We start from the raw sequence: 12,984 nt of genomic DNA on the forward strand, positions 1-12,984 counted from the left end.
AGTGCCGTGGCGTCGGCCTGGCTCACAGCAACCCCAAACTTCTGGGCTCAAGTGATCCTCCTGCTGGGATTACAGGCGCATGCCACCACGCCCTAGCTAATTTTTTCTATTTTTAGTAGAGACGGGGTCTCACTCTTGCTCAGGCTGGTGTCAAACTCCTGAGCTCAAGTGATCCTCCTGCCTCGGCCTCCCAGAGTGCTAGGATTACAGGCGTGAGCCACCGTGCCTGGCCTCCTTGTACTCTTATATCATGCAGTTTCTTCTAGCTGGAATGCTCTTCTCCCCACCACCCCAAGTCCTGATCGCACCAGTAATATTAACAGTTTGCTCAGGCTGCCATAACAATCCACGGACCGGGTGGCTTAAACAACAGAAATTTATTTTCTCACACTTCTGGAGGCTAGAAATCTGAGATCAAGGTGTTGGCAGGTTTTGCTTCTCTGAGGCCTCTCTCCTTGGCTTACAGAAGGCTGCTCCTCGCTGTGTCCTCACATGATCTTTCCTTTGTGCTCGAGCATCCCTGGCGTGCCCCTCGTGTGTCTAATCCCCTCTTCTTATGAGGACACCAGTCAGATTGGACTAGGGCCCACCCTAATAAGTCTCATTTTAAACTCTCACTTCTTTAAGGGCACCATCTCCAAATACAGTCACGTTCTGAGGTACTGGAGGTTAGGGCTTCAACCTATGAATTTTGGAGGAATACAATTCAGCACATACCACCACCAGTCACCTTTTAAAGCTGAATTCAAAAGCTGCCTCCTCCCCTTAGCTGGAAATCATCGCCCCTTCAACATTCGTATGTACCTTTCTTATGGTTCCTAACACCGTATGCCCTTTTGCAGTACAAGGGAAAGTAATGGTGGCTGCTGCTTACCGAGCTCGATGGTTATTATGTGTCAGCATGTGTTAATTCACACCTTGCTGTGCCTTTAACATGTCTTACCAGTGACTCTTTGAATCCTCCCCACAGCGCTACAAGGTAAATACTGTTAATTATTCCCATTTTACAGCAGAGGGAACTACAGCTCAGACAGGTTAAGTTGTGTGCCCAAGGTCACAGAGCTATGTTGCACAGCCACCACTCAAACTCAGATAGTCCCAGCTTCAAAGTCTATGCTGTCACCATGACAGTCTACTGCCTTTTCAATTCAACAGATACTGAGGACCTACTCTGTTGTCAGGTTCAGTTCTTGGTGCTGGGGGTACAAGAGCAAACAAATCTAACCAAAAAATCTCTGCCCTCATGGAGCCTTGTGGTAATAGTACGGTTCTTCATTTTTATCGTGGTGGAAGTTACACAAAGCTACATGTGTGATAAAGTTGTACGGAACTGCACATGCACACACACCGCATGCATAAGTGGTGTAATCAGAATAAGCTCTGTGGACTGTGCTAAGGTGAATTTCCCGATTGTGATATTAGACTATAGTTATGCAAGATGCTAACACTGGGGAAGGCTGGAGGAAGGGTGCACAGGACCTTTCTGTCCATTTCTTTACAACTTCTTGTGAATCTATTATTATTTCAATATAAAAGTTTTTTTTAAATCTTTGCCCTCATTGAGCTTAATTATAGTGAGGAGTTAGACAATAAACATGTAAATTATATAGCATGTTAGAAGGTGCTAAGTGTCATCGAGAAAAACAAAGCAGGGAAGGAAGGGGCATACAGTGCTCAGGGGGTGGTCTCAGTAAAGTGGTGACATTTGAACCTTGACTTGGAGGTGAGGAAAGAAGCCATGGGACACGTGGGGGAATGGAGTCCCAGGCAGAGAGAACACTTAGTACCAAGGCTAAGTGAGGGGAACTGTGGCAAGTTTGAGGTCAGCGTGGCTTCAGCAAAGTGAGTGAGGGGGACAGAAGTAGGAGGCTGGGTCAGAGAACTAATAGAGTCCAATCCCCCGTTATAATGGCCTTTCAGAACACTGTAAATACTTTTATTAGGAGAGGGATGTGGAGCCATTGGAGAGTACTGAGCATAGGAATGACATGATCTGACATAGGTTTTGAAAGGGTCGCTCTGGCTGCGGAAGGGAAGCAAGGGCAGAAGCAGAGAGACCAGTGAAGAGCTGTAAAATAACCCAGGTGAGAGGTGGCTCAGACCAGGGTACAGGTGATAAGTTGTCAGATAAATTTCACAGGCAAGCCGACTGGATGTACTGATAGACTGGATGTGGGGTGTGAGAGGAAGAGAAGAGTGGAAGGTAAGTTTTGGTCCAAACAACAAGAAGAATGGAAGTGCCATTTGCCGAGACGAGAGGAACTGTGAGTGACCCATTGCCAGGTGAAAAGATCAGGAGGTCTCTTTGGGACATACTAAGTTTAAGGCATCTATTAGACGTTGAAAGGGAGGGTCAAGAAGGTAGTAAGGGCTCAGGGAGAGGTCCAGGTCAGAGATGTATGAGTGTCATCAACCAAGAGAGTATTTAAAGCCATGATATTGGATGAGATCGCCAGAGGAATGTATATAGAAAAGAGAAGAGGTCCAAAACTGAACCTCAGGGCTCTCCAATGGTAAAAGGTAATTGAGATCAGGAAGAATCAACAGAGAAAACTGAGAAGGGGTGGCATGCAAGGTAGAAGGAAAACCAGGAAGAAGAATAAGTGCCTTATAAAGCTGTAAGAATTAAAAGGATGAGTTATGTAAGCATTTAGCACAGGGTCAGTCACACCCTAAACACTCAATAAATGGTAGCTATGATGAAGATGATGATGACAATATCAACTAAGGGCTTATTTGCTGCTCCTTCTGGTCACCAAAAAGAAAATTCTAGCTCTTAAATGAATAAATTATAAAAATAAATTATAAAAATTTATAATAAATTATAAAAATTAAGAAGACTGGGGTCTCACTTCAATTAAATATAAAATTATCTGAATGAGGGTCTGAATTAAAAATATGGATGGGACCGGGCACAGTGCCTCACGCCTGTAATCCTAGCACTCTGGGAGGCCAAGGCGGGAGGATCACTTGAGGTCAAGAGGTCGAGACCAGCCTCAGCAAGAACGAGACCCCCATCTCTACTAAAAGTAGAAAGAAATTAGCTGGGCAACTGAAAACAGAAAAAAAAAATTAGCTGGCATGGTAGAGCACTCCTATAGTCCCAGCTACTCGGGAGGCTGAGGCAGGAGGATCGCTTGAGCCGAAGAGTTTGAGGTTACTGTGAGCTAGGCTGATGTCATGGCACTCTAGCCTAGGCAACAGAGAGAGATTCTGCCTCAAAAAATAAAAATTAAAAAAAACACAAAAATATGGATTGGATTAATATAATAAAACTCTAGCTGTTAAAAAACTGTCATTATTCACTGGGTGCAGTAGCTAATGCCTGTAATCCCGGCACTTTGGGAAGCTGAGGCAGGAAGATTGCTTGAGCACAGGAGTTTGAGACCAGCCTGGGCAACATAGCAAGACCCCATCTATGAAAATTTTTTTATCTTTAATATACATGGTTTAATTTAATTTTGTTTTTTTATTTCAGAATATTATAGGGGTACAAACATTTTGGTTATATATAATGCCTTTGCCTTCCCCAAGCCAGGGCCACATACAAGCGTGCCCTTCCCCTACACAGCACGCTCCACATCCATTAGTTGTGAGTTTACCCACCCCCAGCCTGCCATCTATGAGAATTTTTTAAAAAACTTAGCTAGGCATGGTGGCTTGTGCCTGTAGGCCCAGCTACTCTGGAGGCTGAGGCAGGAGGATCGCTTGAGCCGAGGAGTTTGAGGTTGCAATGAGCTACGATTGTGCCACTGCACTCCAGCCTGGGTGACAGAGCAATACTCTATTTCTTAAAAAGAAAGAAAGAAAACTGTAACTGTTAAATTGGGCCTCAAGTTTCCTATGTCTTCTGTAGTCCCTCTCTAGACCTAAGGCATCAGCATTTAGCTGCCCAAGGCAGAGACCTGGGACCAAGTCCTGTTAATTTTATCTCATAGTCATCTCTTGACTTTATTTCTTCTTTTTTTTTGAGACAGAGTCTCACTGTGTTGCCCGGGCTAGAGTGTCATGGCGTCATCCTAGCTCACAGCAACCTCAAACTCCTGGGCTCAAGCGATCCTTCTGCCTCAGCCTCCCGAGTAGCTGGGACTACAGGCATGCGCCACCATGCCCGGCTAATTTTTTCTATATATTTTTAGTTGTCCGATTAATTTCTTTCTATTTTTAGTAGAGACGGGGTCTCGCTCTTGCTCAGGCTGGTCTCGAACTCCTGAGCTCAATCTGCCCGCCTCGGCCTCCCAGAGTGCTAGGATTACAGGCATGAGCCACCGCGCCCGGCCTTTATTTCTTCTTATTCAACCTCATGGGGCTACTTACTTTCGACCACCATCATTTCTTTTCCAGATTATTTCCACAGCCTCTTGCCTAGTTTGTTCAACTGTCACTATAATTCAATCCAGGAATTCTTTTTTTATTTATTTTTTATTTTTTAAGGCTAGTCAAGTGACGCAGTGGGAGTGGAGAAGGAACAAAAGAATCTGTAACTGGTTGTGATCAATTAGCTGTAAACACCACTGTACTTGGACCAGCCTCAATCCAGGAATTATTATTATTTTTTTTTTTTGAGACAGAGTTTCACTCTGTTGTCCAGGCTAGAGTGAGTGCCGTGGCGTCAGCCTAGCTCACAGCAACCTCACACTCCTGGGCTTAAGCGATCCTCCTGCCTCAGCCTCCTCAGTAGCTGGGACTACAGGCGTGTACCACCACACCCGGCTAATTTTTTCTCTATATATTTTTAGTTGTCCAGCTAATTTCTTTCTATTTTTAGTAGAGACGGGGTCTCGCTCTTGCTCAGGCTGGTCTCGAACTCCTGAGCTCAATCTGCCCGCCTCGGCCTCCCAGAGTGCTAGGATTACAGGCGTGAGCCACCGTGCCTGGCCGATCCAGGAATTCTTAATCATTTTTGTGCCATGGAACCCTTTGGCAGTCTAATGAAGCCTACGGACATATTTTCAGAATGTTTTTTATTGCGCAAAACAAAGTAAATAAGATTACAAAGAAAACCAATTACACTACAATATAGCTATCAGGTTTCTTTTTGTTTTTTTTGAGACAGAGTCTCGCTCTGTCACTCAGCTAGAGTGCAGTGGCATCATCATAGCTCACAGCAACCTCAAACTCCTGGGCTCAAGCGGATCCTCTTGCCTGAGCCTCCTGAGTAGCTGGGACTACAAGGGCATGACACCACGCATGGCTAATTTTTTCGAGTTTTGGTACAGACGGCATCTCCCTCTTGTTCAGGCTGATCTCGAACTCCTGAGCTCAAGCAACTCTCCCGCCTTGGCCTCCCAGAGTGCTAGGATTACAGGCGTGAGCCACTGCGCCCGGCCCCGAATATTTTTATTTTGACATTTATCAGTTTATTATAAAGGATACAGATGAAGAGGTACATAGGGAGTGGTATGGGGGAAGGAGAGCGGAGCTTCCATGCCCTCTTGCAGGGCACGGTGCCACATTCTAGGGGCTCAGCAACCGGAAAGCCCCTCAAATCTTGCAGTTTGAGTTTTTATAGAGGTTAATCTCCAGGCCCTCCTCCACTTTCCCAGAGATTAGTGGGTAGGTGGGCCTCAAAGTTCCAATTTTCTAATCAGGCGTCTTCATCTGAGTCACCTCATTAACATAAACTCAGGTGTGATCAAAAGGGGTACATAATGAATACAAAATACATTCCTAACATGCAGGAATCTCCAAGACTTTTGGGGGCTCTGTGACTAGAACGGGAGACAAAGACCAAATATATTTCATATGATACCACACACAAATTAGGTTTTCAATAAATTATCCTGCCTCAAGTACTATAAAGAAAAGGTGCAGGGTGCTATGAGAAGGTATAACACACCACGATCCTCATGACAAGTCCGTGAAGCATGTATGTGATGCTTTGCCAAAGGTACAGAGGCAGGCAGACCTAAACGAGGTTGTCTAGGAAAAATCAGACACGCTAACTCTTTAACTGGAATAACGAATTAACAAGAACTATAAAGTATAATTTTGAAAATGGGAAAAACAATCTCATCAATCAAACTTATTTTTATATTATCTCGTAGTCCCAATACATAGCTGTATTTTGATACAATTGTAATCATGACGTACAGACTATCTTGCATAGGGCTTTTTTCACTTAACGTATTGTTATTGGCATTGCCCCGTATTTCCAGGCTCTAATATTGGTATTATTAACTACTGCAAGACATTCCTTGTGTGCTGGGCCATGATTTTTACTTAGCTATTCTTCTGTAGTTGGGCTTTGGTGCTTTCCACTTTTTCACTATTATAAATAACATTGCAGACCTCTGGGTCGCTGCCAAGTTGCTTCCTTAAAGGTAAATTCTGGGGGGATGGGAGGGCGGCGATTATGTGTTGAGAGGCATTGTAGTAGGAAGACCACGGGGCTGTGGGGTCACACAGAACTGGGCTGAAATTCTGGCTCTATTTCCTAGTGGGGCTTGGTCCTCGATTCACCGTTTTCAATTGTGGATCAACACTTATTAGTGGATCAAGTCTCAGACAGCATTAAAAAATAGAATAAAATAGAAGAGAATACATTACCTGCAGAATTGTTTTGTTAAACATCTCCTTAAATGTATGCATATGTGTACTGGGTTGTGATATAAAATGTATTTTTTCATTCTGGGTGTGGGCAAAACAAGTTGGGAAATACTCCTTCAAACTTTCTGGTCCCCTTTCCATGGGCAATAAACTAGACTTCATAAGGATGTCGTGAAAGTGTTCAGACTCAATCTTTCACCTTCTCCATCTCTACTGGCCACCACCGGCCCCAGGCACTTGTATCTCTTGCCTGGACAAATGCAATAGCCTCCTAACCAGCCCCATTACAATTCATGCTCATCCCAGGAAGAGTGATGTCTTAAAACCTAATTCAGATCGTGTCACTCCCCTGCTTGAATTTTTGCAATGGTCTCCCATTCCCCTACTACCTACGGTCAGGTAGAAAAGTCCAAACTCCTTACCCTGGCCTGCAAGGCCCTCTCCCCATCTCTTCAATCCCCTTCTTCTCACCACCCTTTGCTCACTCACCCTCTCGCTCTAGCCAACCCCTCCATGCACGGCCTTTGTACTTGCCGTTCCTTCTGGAACACCTTTCCTAGGGACCTTTCCGGGCCGGCTCCCTCTTATCTTCTAGGTTTGGGCTCAAAAGCCGTCTCCTCAGAGAGACCCTTTGGGCCTGCCCATGTGCCCTGTGCCCACGCTTTGGCCCATTACTCAAATTGCCCTTCCGGCTCAGCTCGTATCCCTCTCTGGAGCGAGGTGGTCTCGTTGTTTGTGTCAGGGGCTCCGACAGAGGTGTGAGCCCCAGGAGGGCGGGGAGTCGTCTCAGGGACTTGGGGACAGCCGGGCCTCCCTGTGGAGTCACGGGTCTGCTGGGAGCCCTCCCCGCTCTCCGCAAAATCGCCTCAGTGCCGCTTCCCAGTCCTGCCCTCGTGCCCAGGTCGCCTCCAGCCCAAAATATTTTTAAAGGAAATACGTGCTATAGTAACATATGGGCTTCTTAACACAGTTCTATTTGTGGCCTAATAACTAATGTCATTTAAAGGGAGTGATGACTGTTTAAATGATATTTACAGACATCTGCATCAACTGTAATGTACTATGAAACCACCTGTGATTTCTACTGGTGACCAAATCACAGGTATTGCTAACGCCACTGTGGTCTGTTGCCTACATTCGTAAATAAAGAAAGCGTAGAATCTCAGTTTGGTGAAAATAAAGTTTTATTTTCCCATCCAAGTTCATGGACCCTCTGAATTCTATACATGGACGCTTGTGGACTCCAGGTTAAAAACCCTTACCTTAATCCATTGGTGCAAAAGTGCTTGAGGTGACTGCAAATATACATCGAGGTTTTTGTTTTTGAATGGGAGAAGATGAAAACGGGGAACGCTAGCATCCCAAATGTATGCTATTAATTCTTGTACATCTTGCCAAAGGTGGGCTACAGTGTCAGCATGGACTTTCTAGAAGCTAAGGAAAAGCTTCTGCCTCTTTCTCAGCTTAAAACCATGATTGGCAACCTCTTGCCCAGTCTAAAACCCCAACGCCGTCCCTAGGTCCAGCCCCCGCCGACTTCTCTAGCTTCCTCCGACAACACCGTCCCTTCCTTCCCACACCTCCCAGGCAGGTCGAAATTACTCTTCTCTGGGAAGATGCCCGGTTGCTCTCCTCCCGCCCACCCCGGCCACGCGTTCCCAGTCCCAGGCGCCCGGAGGTGACGAACACCTCCCCCGCCCTCCTTTGGAGTTAGTCCCGCCCATTCTGCTCCCGCAACTTTAGGGAGGGAAAGGTAGCACTAATCGTGAGCTGTCTGCCTCACCCACGAAACGGGGTACCCCAGCACACTGATGGGATCCTGGGGAAAGCCACTTAAAGGAAAAGAAGCAAAGACAATTCCACTTGGCACGAACGAGCAGACTTTCCCCCAGCGCCTCCCGCGCGCACGCGGGGGCGGGAAAGGCGCTAGGAAAAGTTGGCCCGTGCGTGGCGTCACTTCCTAAGCCCCGCCCCCGGCGGCGCCTTCTAAACACGTTTTTCCGGTTCCTTAACGCCCCTTTCTCTCTTTGGCCGCCATCGTGCTGTGTGCGGTTGGCTCTCTCGCCATGGTAAGTCCATCGGCTGCCATCGGCTCCGGAGTGGTTTCCGGAGCCCCGAGGCCGCTGCGGGGTCGCTGGGGCCGCGCTGAGCGTCGAGGGGCAGGAGCCCTTTAAGGGCTTTCTTAAGAGAAGGTCGAGTTTTGCCACCGATGTAGTCCGCAGGCCTGGTGGGAAGCTAGTTGAACAAGGGAGCGCCTGGGAGGGGCGGACTGCGCTGGCGTCGCGGGGTCGAGGGGGTGCTTTGTTCTCTGGGCCGCCGCCGAAGTGGACAGGGATTCCCGTTTCCTTTCGCATTGAGCCAAGTGTGGTTGTGGCACAGGGAGAGAGGTTGGGAGGCCACCCCAGAAATCGTGGCCTGACTACGCCTGCCAGTGCCTGGCATCGGAGGGGAATGTGGGCTACTGGTTTCGGAAAGTTTTTAACATAGTGCAGGGGAGTGTACGACGTTATTAGGTTACAGGGCTTTTGTTCAGAAACCGTTTGTACACAGACTTGAGCGTCACCCCGTGGAGGCGCCTGGAACAAGGGATGTTGTGTGAACCTATGTCATTCGGGCGTTCTTAATAAATGCCAACAGCGGACCTGTCCCTGTTGCGTGTTTTTCCTGTAACAGTTTACAGAGAAATTAAAACGTTGATGGGGCTTCCAGGTATGGAGGGTATCAGTATGTGGTGTTTTGTAGTTTATTGCAGTTAAGATTCACACCAAAATGGTGAGTGGGTTGGATCTAGTGAATGTCAAGGGCTTTGCATAAGTCTTAATTACCCTTGCAATGACAGTTGAAAAGTGAGTACTCCAGTTTTACAAAGTAGGGCACTGAGACTCATTAACTTGCAAGTGATAGGTAGTTCTGTTTGACCCAAAGCTGTGTTCTTTCCAGGAAACCAGGTTCCCAGCCCCAGCTATTCCTAATGTGGTCATTTGAATCCTTGGGTGACAGCAGGGTAGACTGGAAGGTGCCCCTGGCTGCGGAGCAGAGAGAGCCTAGGTTTGAATCCCAACTCTGCACATTAATACTGTGATTTTGGGTGGGTTACTTATCTCCTGATTCTGCTTATTTTTATTTGAATGATGGAAACTATGGTATCTGCCTTCAGAGAAGTTGTGAGGATCATACATAGAGTGTGATGGTTTAGCATTGAGAGATTTTTTTTGGAGTACATTAAGCACTTGGATGTTGGATTGAGAGAGTTCTTGAGTTTGAATCATTGGGCAGATTCTAGTATCACTGTCTAAATTGATGGCATTTCCTTCCCAGTCTTCCCACAAGACTTTCAGAATCAAGCGGTTTCTGGCCAAGAAACAGAAGCAAAACCGTCCCATTCCCCAGTGGATTCGTATGAAAACTGGCAATAAAATCAGGTAAGAACTCCATTGTCCTGCTTGGTTTTTGTTAAATTTAAGTTTATGTTCTGGGCATAAATATGCAATTGAAAATTACATGCAATCCATCTTCTAACACCATTCTGAAATCCCTTTTTTGGAGTACTTGGTTTCTGCATTGTACCCAGACCACAACTGGGCTTGGGGCAGAAACTTTTTCTGATATGTGTTAATTTCCTGGTTGTCTTCAGTCAACTAGAGCATAAGGTGGAGGGCTGTCTTACACATCCTGGTGGGGAAGACTCCATGTTTGAAGCATTTATCTTTGCTGATGATTGGGAAACTGCCCTCTACTGCAGAAGTAATTGAGTTGATCATTTCAGAAGAAAGACATTACTAGAATAGCTATAAAGGATCTCCAACGTCATAATAGCTAGGTCCAGGCAAAGGTAGACCTAAAACTCGGGTCTCTTGCATGCCTTTAGCCCATTGTTCTTTGGACCAGGCGGGCCTTAGAGATGGGTCTTGAGGGGAAGAAAATAAGCATCAAAAATAAGTGCAATTTGCCCAAGGTCCTGTAGCCAGCAATAGTCCAGTGTGTTAAACAACTTTCAGGACTTAGGTTTGTTTAAAATGAAATACCTAGTTTCCTGGCTCTCCCAAATAAGCTGGCGTTGTAGGGTGAGCCTAGCAAATGGGTCCCTCTTGATTGAAGACACTGAAGCTCAGCAATGTAAGATCATTTGTGCATATTAACATATTTAGGAGATATCTAACTGTGTAGGCACAACTAGATTTTAAAACTTATGATCTTCCCATCATAAAATATTGAGAAAAGAGCATTGAGTCACTAGGGGAAGTGGTATTAGCCCCAGCTCTCCTAGAGCTGGGGAGATGTTTTGTATTTAGGATCATATACCCTTGACCTAGAGAATTAGCACAATAGAATGATTTTTCTGTTGTCTCAGCTATCTTACAACTTTCAAAGTGTATTGAAAGCAGGTTGCAATTACAGTGCTTCATTTTGTGGAAGTACTGCCATTAATCCTGCTGAAAGAAAAGCTGTGTTAATCGTTTTGGGTTTGCCTTTATGGGGGTAAAATCATGACAGATTGACATGGACAATTCTGAGATTGCTTTAGCTCTGCAAATCATTGTTGCTTTTGGGTAGCCATGAATGGGGTGTTCGTTATATAAAGATTATGCAGGAGCTTTTTATGTGTGTACGAGTCATTAGGAGGGAGGTCAAATATATATGTATGTTTGCTGTGGGTCTGTTGAATCAAAAGTGGGTGAGGGTACACTTGGGGAGAGATCTACCTTATTAATCCCAGTTAAGAGCCTAACCTTGAATCATTTTGACAGGTTAAAATTTGACTTGACTGGTTGATAAACATGTAGCAAGTCATTTTTTTTCACTCTTCAGAAAGAGGTCCAAACTTGTTAAAGGAAGGAAAAAGGGGCCCTTTGTGTTTTGTAGTACATAAAAGGCAAAGTTTATGGTGAATGGGAACGGCTAAATTGCAGTCGGACTGCCTTTGTTATAACTTGCACTTTCCTTCTGTATAGGTACAATTCCAAGAGGAGACATTGGAGAAGAACCAAGCTGGGTCTATAAGAAATTGTGCATGATATAATGGCACACATATTTATGCTGTATCAAGGTCACTATCATCTTACCGTATCAAGCTGGAAATGTCACTATTATGCGGACAGACACATTTCATTGGGAAAAGTGATTTTTCTCTTTGGTTATATGCTCTGTACTAAGCTGGGTCAGTAATAAATATGTGAGATCTTTTGTTTTAATTGCTGTTGTATTCTGGTTTGTGACGTACTGAATTCCCCTGCCCCCTGCTAGACCTAACACTACACTACACTGTCCAGTAGAACTATCTGCAATGATAGAAATGTTCTCTGGCTACCAAGTACTTGAAGTATGTTTAATGTAAAGTTTCATTTAATTGTAATTAAATCTGAATAGCTCCATGTGGCTGGTGGCTCTTACCCCTTCTGTTATGGGGGATGCATATGTGTCATCCTAGTACCTGAGAGTGGCACATTCTTCCTTAAATAGCATCTGCATGTGCTATTCTATGATACCCGTTCTCAAGAGTAGGAATTATCTAAACCAGGGGCTGGCAAACTGGTCTGCTGCCTGTCTTTATACAGCTGGCTAACTAAATGGTTTCTGCATTTTAGATGATTGAAAGAAATCAAAAGAATATTTTGACACCTGCAAGTTGAAATTCAAATTCCAGTGTCCATGTATGATTTTATTATTACACAGTCATGCCCAGCCATTTACATATTATGTATGGCTATTTTCACCCTAATGCACAGAGACTGGCCTGCAAAGCCTAAAACATTTAGTACTTGGCTCTTTACAGGGAAAGATTGCCTACTGCTGATCCTGGATTCAGGGGAATTCACTTTTTTTTTTTTTATTGAGACAGAGTCTCACTCTTTTGCCCGGGCTAGAGTGAGTGCCGTGGCGTCAGCCTAGCTCACAGCAACCTCAAACTCCTGACTCCTGGGCTCAAGCAATCTTTCTGCCTCAGCCTCCCGAGTAGCTGGGACTACAGGCATGCGCCACCATGCCCGGCTAATTTTTTCTATCTATTTTTAGTTGTCCCATTAATTTCTTTCTATTTTTAGTAGAGACGGGGTCTCGCTCTTGCTCAGGCTGGTCTCGAACTCCTGAGCTCAAACAATCTGCCCGCCTCGGCCTCCCAGAGAGCTAGGATTACAGGCGTGAGCCATGGCGCCCGGCCTAGGAGAATTCACTTTTGCTTAAAAGATCTAGGTTAATTGTTGGCATTGCCTGACTTCCTGAGGAGCTGCAGCTGAGTGGACATGCACAATGGGAATTTCAATTTATGTTTAACGTTTTTCAAAGAACTGTTAGCAACTTGATATTTAGAGGAGATGCATTCTGCAAATTATTGGGCACCTTAAGAGTTGGTTGATAAGTAGTTTATGTGGTATGGTAGGTGATAAGAGCTAATAGGCCAATATACAAACCATAGCAGACCTTGTCTGTGGAATTAGG

At 45.2% G+C, this 12,984-nt stretch overlaps 1 protein-coding gene across 1 annotated transcript; it reads left to right on the plus strand.

Annotated features, from left to right (window-relative positions):
- The first annotated feature begins 8,562 nt into the window (after positions 1-8,562).
- On the plus strand, positions 8,563-11,728 carry RPL39 (ribosomal protein L39). Its single transcript, XM_012664228.1, has 3 exons — positions 8,563-8,618; positions 9,868-9,971; positions 11,502-11,728. Exons 1-3 carry the CDS (start codon positions 8,616-8,618, stop codon positions 11,548-11,550), a joined length of 156 nt encoding a protein of 51 aa, XP_012519682.1. The 5' UTR covers positions 8,563-8,615; the 3' UTR covers positions 11,551-11,728.
- Positions 11,729-12,984: the final 1,256 nt, after the last annotated feature.

The sequence above is a fragment of the Propithecus coquereli genome, unplaced genomic scaffold, assembly GCF_000956105.1.
Source record: "Propithecus coquereli isolate 6110/MARCELLA unplaced genomic scaffold, Pcoq_1.0 Scaffold873, whole genome shotgun sequence".
NCBI lineage: Eukaryota > Metazoa > Chordata > Mammalia > Primates > Indriidae > Propithecus > Propithecus coquereli.

Bases quoted from the DNA above. Each gene is read 5' to 3' on its own strand.
- RPL39 (XM_012664228.1), top strand. The intron at 9,972-11,501 runs GTAAGAACTCCA...CCTTCTGTATAG, and splicing joins AAAACTGGCAATAAAATCAG to GTACAATTCCAAGAGGAGAC.